General features: G+C 45.6%; 1 protein-coding gene across 1 annotated transcript in view; it reads left to right on the forward strand.

The window, feature by feature from the left end:
- Positions 1 to 15,688, forward strand: part of IL16 (interleukin 16) — an 83,236-nt gene that overhangs the window by 23,863 nt on the left and 43,685 nt on the right. Inside the window, exons 3-6 of the mRNA XM_019504105.1 lie at positions 5,374 to 5,510; positions 6,139 to 6,271; positions 7,857 to 8,003; positions 9,980 to 10,082. Coding sequence (XP_019359650.1) covers positions 5,374 to 5,510; positions 6,139 to 6,271; positions 7,857 to 8,003; positions 9,980 to 10,082 — 520 coding nt within the window. The remainder of the gene's footprint in view (positions 1 to 5,373; positions 5,511 to 6,138; positions 6,272 to 7,856; positions 8,004 to 9,979; positions 10,083 to 15,688) is intronic.

The following is a 15,688-nucleotide window of genomic DNA, read 5'->3' on the forward strand; positions in this document are numbered from 1 at the left end:
GTGTCCTCATTCTGACCTCCGCCAGAAATATCAAACCAAGGAAGTAAACAACTTACCCCGAGGGAGACGGTCACTCGGAAAGAATGCCCCGCACTGACTCCTCTCCTTTCACTTGTAGCTTTCTTACTGTCTTATGCATTCGAGACAAGGTTGTTGGGTAAATACAACATCTCCTTCTTGGCCTTAATGATCCTGATCAATCCTGCAGTAAATTTAGGTGGCCCGGCAGGGAAAAGACAGAAAGCGTGACCAGGGCCTGACACTTGATGCACAGACCCAAAGGTAGTAGTGGCAATAGAGACTATACAGCAGGGCTGTTAGGAAAGACAAAACCAATTGTGCGGAGGAGTAGACGGGACCCTGGAACATTGTCTTTTAGCTGGCACGTTCCTCTGGAAACTGAAGAACTTGACAGCCATAGTCCTCTAGCTCTGAGCTGTCTCACAGCTCTGCCTTATGAACTGCATCTGCTCTTCCACCCACCACCCAGCATCATATCATTATAGGGAACAGCAGGCAACACCCAAACCCTGTAAAAATACAAGTGACGACAGGAAAACTGGAGGCGTCCAGGATCAGGGATTATACTCTGTGACAGGTTTTCTTTATGATTACCCCATACTGCACAGGCTGGAGATGCAGGTTTGCCAGTGGATCATAGGTCCCTGCACGGCTCCAAAGCCATATTGACACTTCCACAGGACCCCACCTACAAAAGGAAAAACAAGTCATTTTCTCTTCATCAGCATCATGCATTTTTATTAATTTCCCGTTCAAAAGAGAAGGAGTATTTGGCCCATTTGTGACAGGACAATTGCCATAGCAGCAGACTGTAATGTCTCAAACACAAGACTATGGCAAGCCTGCAGGATCAAGCAAAAACTGGGAGGGAGACTGCGTTCATCCAGACAGTTATTTATTCCTTCCCTTTTTCCATTAAGTCTCTCTCTCTCCATCTTTTTTTCTTCCTCCTTCCTTCCTGATCATGAAATCAGAGGCATGTTATCCTTCCAGCAAGCTGGAACATGTTGAGATGCAGGGTGTCATATGAAGTAAGTATGTGCTGCAACAGGTGGGACATAGGACACAGGTTTCCAGCAATAAATAAATAAATAAAAAACATTGCTTAGGCTAATTGAGGGGTACAAGAATGTATTTATACTGCTTGCTCTATTTAAACACCTGTGTGTCCATCAACAAGACACAGACTTGCTTTTTTGTGGGAACTTGAACCCCCTGCCACCTGCTGCATTATCCAATTACTTCACTTACCTGTGATCTCCTAATTCCACCACCAGGAAAAAAGAAGAAAAAAATTGGAGACAAGCTGGTAGAGAGGGTTGGAGTAGCCCTCTCCAGTGGCACCGTGCCACTAGCCCATGAATTTTTCACAGGTACCAGCCACTATCTTTATTAATTGCAAAGGGAATTTGCAGGCAGCTGCTGAGAAAATAAATGACATTTTGCCTAAATGTTTTTAAAAGGCCAGATCCTCAGCTGGTCTGTGTCAAAATCAGTGGAGGTCTGCTGATTTACACCCACAAAGATCCTGTCAGCGCTGCCACAGCAGGAAATGTTTCTCAAAGAAAATTCAAACAGGCTATGTCCTTTAAATATGTGACTGAGAAACCACAGCTTTTTTTAATATGCAGCAGGCTAGAGAAGCCTAATATTTGAGCTCACTATTGTACTGTTGTTTTTGGGTTTTTTTAAAACAGTCAATCAGGTTATTGTCATCTGCTTAGTTAACTGATTCAGAGACCTTCCTTGAACTACCCTTATGCAGCAATGTACTTAATTTCAGACAATCTAACTACTGTGAGTAATGTTAGAGGCGCACAAAAGTTTTTCAGTTTTCCACTGATGCCATGGTTACACTTGCTTCAAAACACCATCTGGAACGAGATGTTTCTAGATGGGACTTTCAGCGAGAACCGTCTAATGAGACCATGATGGAAAAGGCAAACTTGTAAATGGCAAAGATAAAAAACATATTTGGATATTGTGAGTTTGGCAAGAGGAGAATGGACAAAAGTTGGTATACAGTTGCAAACTCCATTTCCAAAATGAAATACACATAGGAGTAACTGGATCTCAGATGTGCACAGATGCATTCAGCAAGGTCTTGAGATATACCTGTTATTCAAGTTTTTCTTTCAAACTGAGATGTGTTGCAGAAATGCAGATCTTTCTGACATTGGTCTGCTTTCACGTCCAGGGTCAATAAAATTTGAACAGATGCAAAATCAAGCATCACCAGCTTTATTAAGCTGTGTGCTGCAAGACCATCTACAAGTGAAACAGTTTTATTCACTGGCAGCAAGTGTGCATGAAACGTATATTCCAGTAATGACTAGGTCTGCATGACCTAGAAGGAACCCACCTGCCCACCCAGTGAACCTGCCAACTTCATTTTAACAAGCCCTTTACGTTTGCCAGACCTGGAGCCACGTCACCTAATAAAAACAAGATGCATTAAAGAAAAGGGCAAAACAACTCACTCCTCTGTTCTTGGAAGCACCATCAGCATTTTTACTTACAAAATAATAAATGTGACAGGAAGTCAAAGACATTAAGGAACAAAGCCCCCTCCCCTCACCCCCCCAAATGTTGGCAAATGGTGCATTAGTTAGTCTAGTGTTTTTTGTTTTTTTAAAGATCAGCTTTCATTAATTTTATGTCATGTTGCAATAACTTGGATGCAACTATACTGAGCTATATCCAGTACTCAAAAAGTGCAGAGGCTGACAGCACATGTATATTTAACCAAAAGTCCCTCCAGCCCCATATTTTTTCCTATAATTCACATATATTCATTTCCAAATGTGACTGACAGGCAGAGCTTAGCTGAAATGTAACCAAGCCTGGTAAAGTGCAAAAGGACTTAAAGAAAAATTATAACTGCTCCCTCAACCTTTTTTAATAAAGTCCAGAGGAGACCTACCTTCCATTTTAGCATTCCTGCTATTAACTGATTGTAGCCAGAAAAATACCCAGATCAGGCCTCATTTGCCATTTATATTACAGTAATACCTGGGATTTCCAGTTAGGCTGGTGTTCCCATTGTGCTAGTCATAAGACAAAGTGAGACGTAGTCCCTGACCCAAAGCATGCACAATCTTCAGTGCCGATCTTGCAAATAAAACCAGGTAGCTCAATACCTGCACTTGTGTAGAGCCCCATTAAATCAATGAAAATTGCCATGATTCTCTTACAGGACTGGGGTGTAAGACTTGTAGATACACCAGGCAATTTTGCATGGACAAATGCAGGTTTCAGAGAGCCTAATGGGTGTGCTTGTGCAGGGGTGTTTATGCACCATCGTGCCTAGGAACAGAGTGGAACCTGAGGGGGATAAAAGTTTGTCCCACCAGAAGAAAAAATAAACCCGCTTTGTATCTAGGATTCCCAGCCTGCAGGCCCTTACTCATGTGATAAATGCTGCTCATGTGAGTAGTTCCCTTTGCTCTGAATGGACAGTTCATAGAAGGCAGGCTTATTTGGACATATCTACTCCTTCGTGACAGGGAGTGCTGCCTGCCACCCTCACTTGGTGTGCTATGAAGTAATGTATCTGCCCATAAGCTCACCACATACCAGCCCCAGCACTAAGGCATTTATGTGTTTCCCATTTTGATGACTATCACTAAGAATAGGCATAAGAACAGTGAACTTCACGGAGGCATTCTCTAGACTGGGCCCCTGCTTGTGTAGACATGCCTTTTACATAATTATGAATACGGCATTAAATAAAAAACAGTTTATGTACTGCTTTGAACCACATCGCTTAGCTTGCTTCTCTGCTTTAGCTGTCCCAGCCTCTATCACTCCCAGCTGCACAGGCTTTCCCTGTCTGTGGGGAGTTGGCCAACTGGCAGGAGGAATCTGCTGCTATTTTTTAATATTTGTTTTACTACAGTCATTCTGGAGAATTAGTGCCTGAACCTCACTGGACCCACCTGTGCCAAAATCTATATCAGTTAAACAGAGGGTAAAACATAGCTCTGCTGTAATTCCACTGATTTCAAGTATAAGGTTTAACTTTCCTGGGAGGTTTAACTTGACTGAAAAAATAAATGTATATGCTCCAAGACGAATAGTTGAGAACAAATAAATTAGATGAAAACAGACCTTTGTCTGTATTTCAAACAGATGACTTGTGAATTGGAAGCACCCCAGCATGCAGAAAGGATTACCAAAATCCAAACCCTCATCTGTGATTGGCTTAACATGACCAAACATAACATAACCTCATCTGTCTTAAACATAACCAAACCTATCCAGCTGGTCAGCCAGTTGTCAGGCATTGTAAAGGTCCATCCTTTGCCTACTGAATGTCAGTAGAAGCCCTTTGGTGGGCACTGAATTGCGTTGCTGCTAAACCAAAAGATCACATTAGCTGTGGGTGGTCTCAAGATGGGGGCAAGTTGTGTTCTTTGACATGAACTCTCAACTAAAAAGGTAACGGAAGGTACTATATGGCCATCTCTGTTACTGTTAAATTCTTTTGTTACTGTCAATCAGATTTTATGTAATTACTATGCAAGAAGCAAGGATTTCTTAGGGTGACATCTTTTATTGGAATGCCTTATATTTTATTGTCTAACTTAATCCCAACTACCTAGTTGGTCCAATAAAAGATATCACCCTAAGGAATCCTTGTCTCTTGCATAATTTCTGGACTATTACAGCTACAGTATTACTCTTACGCTACAAGTGATTATTACCCATTTATGCCAAAAACCTATATTAACCCTGGTCCTTGGCATTCGGTGAGAAACTGAGTACTGGCTGTTGTAGGGGGAAGACTGTATAACTTTATGCTCCCTCATTTCTTGGTGAACAATTGTTCACTTGATGAACAACTTGGCCCATTAGTTAGAGCAGCCTCAAGACCTCTAGTTTCACACCAAAGGCTGAGGTTTCAGGTGTGGGTTTATTGTACGGCACTTCGATTTGCCCCTCTGACCTCGTCCTTCTACTTTCCTGGAATTTATTATTTTCCTTTCCCTCTTTCCTCCTTATATTATCATGGACAAAATTAATCTATCCTGATTATTGTCAAAATCTATCAACCGCTTTCTAGACCCCCATGGACATATGCATAGCATTATAACATCCCCCCTTGCAGTCAGAAGCCATTGCAATCTAATGAAGAACAACTGTGTGAGATATCTCATTCATAAAGGCAATTCTTCATCCACAGCCAAGCTGCAATTTGGTCCTATTTTTTTGTGCTAGAAATCAACTGGCTCTAGTAGGAAGAAGAAAATGTAGGCACTTTTTTTTAAAGTCTAACTACATTTGACTAACACTCTCTGCATATTTAGGCTCACATACTAAAGCCTTGATATCTTTGTCTTCCTGAACCAGGACAGCTGCATCTGCAGACTTTGCATAGCTACAGGAAGTGAGGGCTTGGGGATCCACGTCTCCAGAAGTCCAAATTGTACCTCTCCTGGGAAAGTCTTCACTGTCAGCCAAGTGTTTGCTGGAGGCGCTGCCCACAGGTGCGGTACGTGCTTGGTTATTCTGGGTCCATTTGACTTGGTGGGTTTTTCAGGATACATTTTTCTAACTTTAGCTGCACTTTAGATCTTACTTTCAAAGGAAACCAGTGATGTTGAAGAAACATCTTGTATCCAGCTGCCGAAATGGGAAAAGATATTAGAAATAAGAGCTGGGGCTGTGCACACTCTTCTCAATGCCAAGAGCAAACCAGGATTAGAAGGATGATAGCTGGCACATAACGTAGGGGTTTATGGTATCCTTTATCTACTGCCCTTAAAAAATGCCAGAAAAAAGTGACACCACCTCACAGGAGCACTGGAGAGCTTTGTGGACCACGGTTCCCTTACAGCCTATTCAGCATATACAGCATATTGTTCTCTATAGTACTGCATAACAGTGATGTTACTTTTTTGGACACCAAGAAGTTTCTATAGTCAAACCATCAAAGGAGCTCTGCCTTCAGCCAGCCCTGATCAGCAAGTTCAAGGTGTCAGGAGAAAGAAAGGATTTAATTTTGTTTTTCAGTGGGTGAGACATCAGAAAGTTTCCCAATTATGCCATTTTGTTCCTAGGTCTATAAAATCATGTGTCTATGCCTGGGTGTATTTTCTTTTCTTTTTCTCTAAGGGATGGTCGTCTAAGTCCAGGGGATGAACTCTTATCACTAAATGGACAATCACTTAAAGACCTTTCCTGCAAAGAGGCTGAATCTCTCATTCAGTCAGCAACAGGCTTGGTGACCTTAGTGATTGCCAGTAAGGTAAGCCTGAAGGCTGTGAGCCATCTCAAAATACCATGGCATTTTAACAGCATTTACTTGAGAGACTAGGGTAATGTGTGCACCAAACATCTGGAAAACCTGGTTTTTGCTCTTCATGACAAACCCCCAAACCTCACGTGGTGAGATTCTGCATGACGTTCCAGGAAAAAAACCAGAGGCCATGAGAAGGCAGAGTTCTTGGCAATGTTGGCTGGGGCTCTACAAGCACTCCCTTCACAAGCAATTGTGCATTTGCCATTTGCAAACTAAAGGAATGCAGAGCTGGATAGCAGCAGGGAGAGGTTTTCCCAAAGGTGGGGCCAAGTCTTGAGGCAGCCCCAACCATATACAGGATCCTGTATAAAGGGGGTTGCTACACTGTTGAGGACGTGGTCTATGGACAGCCTGCCCTATCAGCTGGGGTTGGGGGACCGCCATACCATGGGTGTGCCCTGTATGGCATGCCCCCCTGTGAAGAGTGCCTTGCTGTGAGGGACATGCTCTGTGTAATTTATCCTTTTGTGGCCCCTGAGCAACTGGTGACCTGACGGCCCTATTTGCCACCCTTATATTTAGCTTCTGAATAAAGGGCAGATCCATCAAGGGGTGGGTCTGAGGCTTCAAAAAGGCCCAAGGACTCATGGTATCCATGGATCTCTAGCTGGGAATCCCACTTCTAGACTTTTCTGGAGTCTGCTGTGAGGAACTAGGTAGAATTAGTAAGGCTGGTAACCCTCTTCACAAGTCCTTTTATTTTGGGAGGCCTGGACTGGATCCAGACCTCCTGGAGCTTTAATCTGCCCCAAGCACACATCTGGATGGTCCCAGTGCAGCCAATTGCTGCATTTCACATAATGTGCCATGTGGTCAAGGCATGCACCCAAGGAGGCCAGAGGAAGTGTTACCTTGTCCCCATGTGCATCCATTTAAATGAAACCCCTCAACCTGTAGAGAGGTCCAGAGGAAACAGTTGGCCAGGCCAGGATTCTCTGGTTAAAAGTAAACAGCCTGTTGGCAACACTTCCATGAAGACAGCAGATAAAACACTAGCCACAGGCTGTCTTCTCCAGACATGGAGGCACCAGGCCCACAGCAAGCTGCATGGGGCTGCTTCCTTGCTGAGCCCACCCCTGCAGGAAGCCCCTTTGAAGTCAGCTGGGTTCACACATGGGTTCATTGAAGGACTGAGGCTTAACTGTTCACAAATGAAGCCCTTTTCCACTTTTTATCCAGAGACCTGAAAGCTCATATGGGTGCTGAAGGTTTAATCCCAGGTTGCAAAATAAGAGGTCCTGGAAGGAGGGTGCATCAGTTTAGTGCTTGTCTCTCACCCTGGTGCTTGAATTTTTCCCCACCATTTTTTCCCCTTTAAAAATCCAAAAGGGCTGGTATTTTATCAGGCAAATGATATGCAGATTAATTTTTGTAATGTAGCAGCTTCTAACAGACACAGTGAGACTTGGCTCTACTGTGCAGTTCCTCACTGTTCATTTAAAACATTTTAAAGGATTTTAAAAAAGATAATGATCTGAGTGCCTTGATGAAAGGAAATTTTAAGATTTCTGTTCTGTTTCTTACACTGAAGAATTTACTGAGGGAAGCAGACCAGCAAGAACAAGTATTTTTTTGTGACTTAGCAATGGCACCACCTGCTGCTGAAGAGGAAAATTACCACTCATTTACCCATCGTGATAGGACTTCTCCCAACTCTACTAAAATTACACTTCAAGAAGTAAGTTGCTCCTTTTTTTTTTGTCTCTCTTAACATCTCCTGACACCTCTACAGTTCAGCAAGATTCCCCTGAGAAAGGCCCTTTTATGCAGAAACAAAACTTTTATGGTCTCTTACAAAACTATCATAGCCAGTTCTTTCTCCAATGATTTAACTTAAAGAGAAAAGATAGGTTTTTTCCATGCTATTAGCCTACCATTTTATATCATGCATGCTCCCCAACAGCTATAATTTCTTGTGGACTGAGACGAGGTTCACTGCATCCAGTGAACTACCATCAATTGTGTTTTCTGGGTCTATAGGTACAAAGAACCTTTAGAAGTATTCTTAGACTGGATTTCTATTGGGAAGAGGGGAGGTTCATCATTTTAAACTCCAAACTATTTAAACTTCTACACATAGACAGCTACATTAATTGAAAACTTATAAATGCTAGAAATAGTTGCTTGCATTTTCAAAGGCGATTTAGGGTTTCCAACTTCATACACCATGAAGGGACACATTTCTGGAAAGCACTAAGGTCCAGATCTTCAAAAGTATTTGGACAAATATATCACTGTGAAACTATTAGAGTACTTAAATACCTTTGTGTAACCCTGGTCTAAGCACCTATCCTAAGCACCTGCAAATCAGGCCTCTTTACAGTGCTGGAATTTGGGCATCCAAACCCTGAATTCCAAATGTAGACCAGCATGTCTATAGAGTTTAGCAATAAATGAAAATAGCATTACATGAAATAAATAAATAAATTAATCAATTAATTAAAATTGCAATTGTTTGGGAGACATAATTTCATTTAGAGCTTGATAATATGAAGAAAGCATTACATAAAAATATCTATCCCAAACATGCAGTTGGCCCAATAAGATAGCACCCTCAGAAATCCTTGCCTCTTGCATGACACTTCCATACAAGCTTGTAGACAACTTACAGTCTCTTTTGACAGTTTGCAAGAAACATTATGATGGGAAGAAACCAAATCCAGGCAGACCTGGACAGGCTAGAGAAGTGGGCAGAGAACAATAGGATGCAGTTCAACAAGGACCAAGTACAAGGTGATGCACCTAGGAAGAGGGAATCACCAGCACACCTATAGGTTGGGGGACGACCTTCTCAGCAGCACAGCAGCAGACAGAGATCTTCGAGTTGTTGTCGACTCTGAGATGAATATGAGTTGTCAATGTGATGAAGTAATAAGCAGAGCTAATCGCACTTTGTCATGCATTAGTAGGTACATCACAAGCAGGTCCAGGGAGGTGATGCTTCCCCTGTACGTGGCACTGGTCAGACCGCAGTTGGAGTACTGCATCCAGTTCTGGGCACCGCACTTTAGGAGGGATGTGGACAACCTTGAGAGGGTCCAGAGGAGGGCCATTCACATGGTTAGCGACCTGCAGGGAAGGCCCTATAAGGAAAAGTTGAGGGACCTGGACCTTTTCAGCCTCCACAAGAGAAGGCTGAGGGGGGAGCTGTGTGGCAGTATACAGATTAACCAGGGAGGGGTGCAGGGGGGGAGGGATGTGCAGCAGGGAATATGAGATGCTTTGCTTACCAGGGCACCCCTTAGAATAACCAGGAACAATGGCTACTAGCTGATAGAGAGCAGATTTAGGTTGGACACCAGAAAGAATTTCTTCACGGTTAGCGTTGCCAGAATCTGGAACAGGCTCCAAGGGAGGAGGTGCTCTCCCCTACCTTGGGGGTCTTCAAGAAGAGACTGGACAAGCACCTGGCTGAGGTCACATTATACCAGCACTTTTTCCTGCCATGGGCAGGGGGTTGGACTTGATGATCCATTGAGGTCCCTTCCGACCCTACCAACTATGAATCTATGAATCTATGATCAAACAAATCTCCTAATTGTTCCGTTTACACCGAATAATTCACTACCCCTGAAAGTCTCAAATACAAATTAAAATCCAGGCTGATGTTTGTGCAGATCAAGCTCAGATAATTAAAAATAATCTTTTTTTCAGGAATCCCCAACTGGTATCTGTAAAGAAAGGCCTTTGGAAGCACAGAATAATTGTTTTCTGCACTGTAAAGCTACCTGTCAGAGGACTCGCAGTAATTCAACCAGTAAGTTTCTAAGAAGAATTTTTTTCTGTTCTAAAATCGGGAAAGTCTAAATGCATGGAAATTTATGGAGTTTTGATACTGTGATGTAGTTAGAAACAGCACTTCTTGTCATGATTTATCCTGCAGGTTTCAGCTGAAGTATGTCCAATGAGATTTGTGGTGCATGAAGCAGCAGCATTAAAAACAGAGTCAGATATTTGTGCCTATTGATGAATCATGATCTGTGTTCATAAAAATTACATCCTGAATATGCGCACATGTATTTACACATTCTAAAAGTACATGAGGAACAGGTTTACACTTGTTCAGAAAAAAATGTGGCTGGCAATAGAAGTAACATTAACAGAAATATTTTTAAAAAATGGAAATATTATGTATTAAGAGTCATTTTAACATTCTTCCCAAGAGTTATTAAATGGCAACATTTTAACATTGATATTCACAATTGTGGGCTCACCTCTTTGCATGCATTCACCCATACACTTGGCAGCTGTTTGTCTGTTTTCTTGATTTGTACTCATAAGTAATGGTTGAAATCACAGCCCCTTTGAAGATAATGCCAAAGCTTGCATTGATTTTTCTGGGGCCAGTATTTCAGCTAATGTGTTTGTGTGAAAAGGGTATGTGAATTTGACTTAGAGATGTATTTTGGCAGCCCTCTTTGTAAGGTTGGCCAAAGTGAGTGAAAATGCAGATGCAAAACAAATAGCAACATTGTTAAAAGTAACTCATATATTTACAATCACTCATAAATTGTAAATTTATAAATATATTCATAATACTGTTTTGGTACATGTCTCAGGGGCAGGGACACATTTAAATAAATCACTTCTATGTTAGGAATATTGCCTGAAATCAGCATCAATGCCTGTGCTGTAGAGTTAGTATAAGTGTGGGTACTAAATGAGGCATCTGGAGAGAGAGTTTATGAACTATGCTGTATTCTCCCCCTTTTTTTGTCATTACACATACGTACGTTCCATAAAGTACTTTTTGACAGCATATTTTATCTTTTTCTTGAAGTCTTTCAAACATTGAATTTACTTCCACACATGAAAGGTTTTCTGGCATTTTAATGTCCCCTAGAAACAGGGTACAATACTGCAATCACTGCATAGATATCCCACTTGCAGTTCCTGCAGAGACAGTGTGCAGGGCCAGTCGGTACAGTTCAGCATCTGTTCTCTAATCAAAGAGTGATACCATGTCTTCTAAATAGTAAGCCCTTTCAATTTGCTTTGCATTTATACAATAAAATATTCATCATGTGGAAATGATTATTTACAATGCTGTGGGCTGTTTTCCATTAAAAATTTGAGTGATCAGTCTGTTCTTCAAGGAAAATAGTTAAATGCATTGGCTTGTGACCCAAGTCTAAGAGGCTTTGCCTTTGCCAAGATACCCTAGCAATGGGCACACTAGAATTATAGTGAGAGAAACATACTGAAAAGTAAGGAAATTATATCAGCCTTTGAAATCTTTTCCTTTGGTTATTTTTCCTGTGTGCTCTTCATTCTTATGAGTCACAAACTCATTTCATATAATATATATGAACCTGAATCAATATGCTTCCCCAAGTGGATTTGATCTACTCCATACACTTAAAAGTGTGGGTTACAAAGCTGGGATACAAATACACCACACACAAAAGCTTTTTGGGGTTGCATAAGAAAGCAGTTTCTCAGCACCAAACAGTTCCATCTGCTTACTAGGGCCGTGCAAAATTTCACCCGGCGTTTCATTTTGAAGCTGTTTTGATGCATTTCAAGCTTGAAACAGAGAAATCAAAATGAAACAAAAGCCTTTGAAACAGCTTTGAAACGAAATAAGGGAGCGCAAAACATTTTGAAAGTTTTGAAACATTTCAAGTTTTGAAGCCAGGCTTACTGGTTTCAGCGCCGGTCCCCCCGGCAGGCAGATTGGGGCCTCACCCACACCCCTGGGAGGGCTGCGGGGGCTGTGCCGGAGTCCTCCCAGGGGTGCGGGCCCCTGATCTGCTAGATGAGATAAGCTGGGTGCTGCTGCCTGGGATCCGCACCAGGAAGATTGGTGCTGCCACCAGTCCCAGGCAGCAGCACCCGCTCCTCTCATCCTGCACCCAGGGAGGGCTGCAGGGGCTGTGCCAGAGTCCTCCCGGGGGTGTGGGCATCTAATCTGCCTGCCAGATGACAGACTGGTGCTGGGCACAGCGTGCACCCAGCGCCAGGAAGATTGGTGCTGCCATTGGCCCCAGGCAGCAGCACCTGGCTCCTGTCATCTGGCAGGCAGACCAGGGGCACACATCCCTGGGAGGACTCCAGCACGGCCCCCACAGCCCTCCCAAGGGTGCCAGCAGGTCCTACTGACAGGACCTGGGTGCTGCTGCCTGGGGCCAGCGGCAGCACCAATCTTCCAGGCACCGGTCCCTGCCTCCTCTCATCCGGCAGCCAGATTGGGGGCAGATCGGGGGTTTGCCCACACCCTGGGAGGGCTGCGGGGGCTGTGGCCTCTTGGGGGTGTGGGCCCCCACTCTGTCTGCCAGAGGAGAGAAGCAGGGTGCTGCCGCCTGGGACCAGCATTGGGAAGACTGTTACTGCCGCTGGTCCCAGTCGGCAGCACCCACTCCTCTCATCCGGCAGGCAGTTTGGGGGCTTGCCTGCACCCCCGGGAGGGCTGTGGGGGCTGTGCCAGAGTCCTCCTGGGGATGCAGGCCCCCAGTCTGCCTGCTGGATGACAGACCAGTGCTGGGCGCAGCCCGCATCCAGCACCGGGAAGATCGGTGCTGCCACTGGCCCCAGTAGGCAGCACCCAGCTCCTGTCACCCAGCAGGCAGATCGGGGGCATGCACCACCAGGAGGACTCTGGCAGTCCCGGGGGTGCTGGTGGGCCCCCAATCTGCCTGCTGGCTGACAGAAGCTGGGTGCTGCTGCCTGGGCCCAGGGGCAGCCAGGGCCGTCCCTCGGGGTGAGGGCAAATTGGGGCAACTGTCCCCAGCCCTGCACTTTGGGGGACCCCATGGAGCCAGGCAGAGTGGCTGTTGTGACTCTGCACTGCTGCCACCAGTGGCTTTGCATCTGGCCACTTGCTACCCCTGCCACTGCTGCCACCAGCTTCTTTGCATCCAGGGCATGCGGGATTGGGGTGGGGGCAGGTCTCCACACAAAATAATTTGCCCTGGGCCCTGCACCCTCCTCGGCGGTGGCAGCAATGGGGGTGGTAACAAGGAAGCTGCATCCAGGGCACGCAGGATTGAGCTGGAGGCAGGTCCCTGCACAAACTGATTTGCCCTGGGCCCCATACCCTCAACCCGAGGAGGGTACAGGGCCTGGGGCAAATCATTTCATGACCTTCCCCCACCCCAATCCTGTGCACCCTGGATACAAAGAAACCGCCATCAGTGGCAGTGGTGGGGAGGGGTAGTGAGAGGCCAGATGCAAAGCTGCTGGCACTGGTAGTGCAGAGTCACCACGGCTACTCCACCCAGCTCCGTGGGGCCCCCCAAAGCATGGGGGCCAGGGCGGTTGCCCTGATTTACCCCCAACAGGGACGGCTCTAGCACCAGGCGGCAGCGCCTGTCTCCTGTCATCCAGCAGCAGTTCCGGGGCCTGCTGGCACCCCCAGGAGGGCTGATGGGGCTGTGCTGGAATCCTCCCAGGGGTGCGGGCCCCTGACCTGCCTGCCGGCAGATAGGAACTGGGTGCTGCTGCCTGGGGCCAGTGGCAGCACTGATCTTCCTGGACACTGGGTGCAGGCTGTGCCCAGCACCGGTCTGTCATCTGTCAGGCAGATCGGGGGCCCGCACCCCTGGGAGAACTCTGGCACAGCCCCTGCAGCCCTCCTGGGGGTGCGAGCAAGCCCCCAGTCTGCCTGCCTGCTGCATTTTATGTTTCCCCATAATAACCTATGGGCGAAACATTGAAACAGCAAAACAGTTTCAATGAAATGAAATGGAACAGTGCTTTCAAAAAGAAATGAAAGGGAGGATAGGTTTAGGTTAGATATTAGGAAGAACTACTTCACTGTAAGGGTGGCCAGAGCCTGGAATAGGCTTCCCAGAGAGGTGGTGCTTTCACCTTCCCTGGAGATCTTCAAGAGGAGACTGGATAGGCACCTGGCTGGGGTCTTATGACCCCTGCCACTCCCAGTGCTCTTCCTGCCCATGGCAGGGGGTTGGACTAGATGATCTGTCTAGGTCCCTTCCCACTCATTGATTCTATGATTCTATGAAACTTGAAATGAAACACTGTTCTGTCGAATCTTCGAAACAGAAGTTGAATCGGAACGGCGCTGTTTTGCACAGCCCTACTGCCTACAGAGTATACCTGACCTCTTCATTGGTGATTTTCCTACATTCATTATATTTGATTTTTTTCTGGACACGGCTATGTTACACACTAGAAGACCTTAGCAGTAAATTCATAGATTCATAGTCAGAAGGGACCCAATGGATCATCGTGTCTGACCCCCTGCCGCTGGCAGGAAAGAGGACCAAGGTCAGACGACCCCAGCCAGGTGACTATCAAGCCTCCTCTTGAAGACCTCCAAGTTAGGGGACAGCACCACCTTTCTTGGAAGCCCACTCCAGACTCTGGCCACCCTTACTGTAAAAAATGTCTTCCTAATGTCTAACCTAGACCTACTCTCCACTAGTTTGCACCCATTATTCCTGGTTACTCCCTGGGGCACTTTGGTAAACAGCGCATCACCAATTCCCTGCTGACCTCCCCTGATAAACTTATAGGTGGCTACAAGGTCACCCCTCAGCTGTCTTTTGGAAAGGCTGAAGAGATCCAGATCTCTCAACCTCCTCTCATAGGGTCTTTCACAGAGGCCACTAATCATGCGAGTGGCCCTCCTCTGAACTCTCTCCAGATTCTCCATGTCCCTCTTGAAGTGCGGCGCCCAAAACTGGACACAGTACTCCAACTGTGGCCTGACCAATGCCGCATAGAGGGGGAGCATCACCTCCCTTGATCTGTTGGTCATGTACCTGCTAACACATGACAAGGTGTGATTGGCTTTGTTGATGGCTTCGTTGCACTGCCGGTTCATGTTCATCTTGGAGTCCACTATGACTCCAAGATCTCTCTCAGCTTTTAAGCTGCTGAGGAGGTCATCCCCCAACCTGTAGGTGTGCTAGGGATTCCTCCTCCCTAGGTGGAGTACCTTACATTGATCTTTGTTGAATTGCATCCTATTTCATTTGGCCCATTGATCTAACCTGTCCAGATCAGCCTGTATCTGCTCCCTGCCCTCCGGTGTATTAACTTTGCTCCATAACTTGGTATCATCTGCGAACTTGGAGAGGGTGCTCTCCACACCCTCATCCAAATCGCTGATGAAGACATTAAATAACACCGGTCCAAGGACCAAGCACTGTGGGACCCCACTGCCTACCTCCTTCCAGGCTGAAAATGACCTGTCCACCACCGCTCTCTGGGTGTGATCCCTGAGCCAGTTGGCCACGCACATGGCTGTGTAAGCATCTACTCCACAGCCCGTTAGCTTCCCCATGAGAATAGGATGAGAAACTGTGTTGAAGGCCTTCCTAAAATCCAGGTAGATGACATCAGCCTCAGCTCCTGCGTCAAGGCAGTGTGTGACCTGGTCATAAAAGGCTATAAGGT

This window comes from Gavialis gangeticus, unplaced genomic scaffold (genome assembly GCF_001723915.1).
Source record: "Gavialis gangeticus isolate Ggan-Ray unplaced genomic scaffold, GavGan_comp1, whole genome shotgun sequence".
NCBI classification, from domain to species: domain Eukaryota; kingdom Metazoa; phylum Chordata; order Crocodylia; family Gavialidae; genus Gavialis; species Gavialis gangeticus.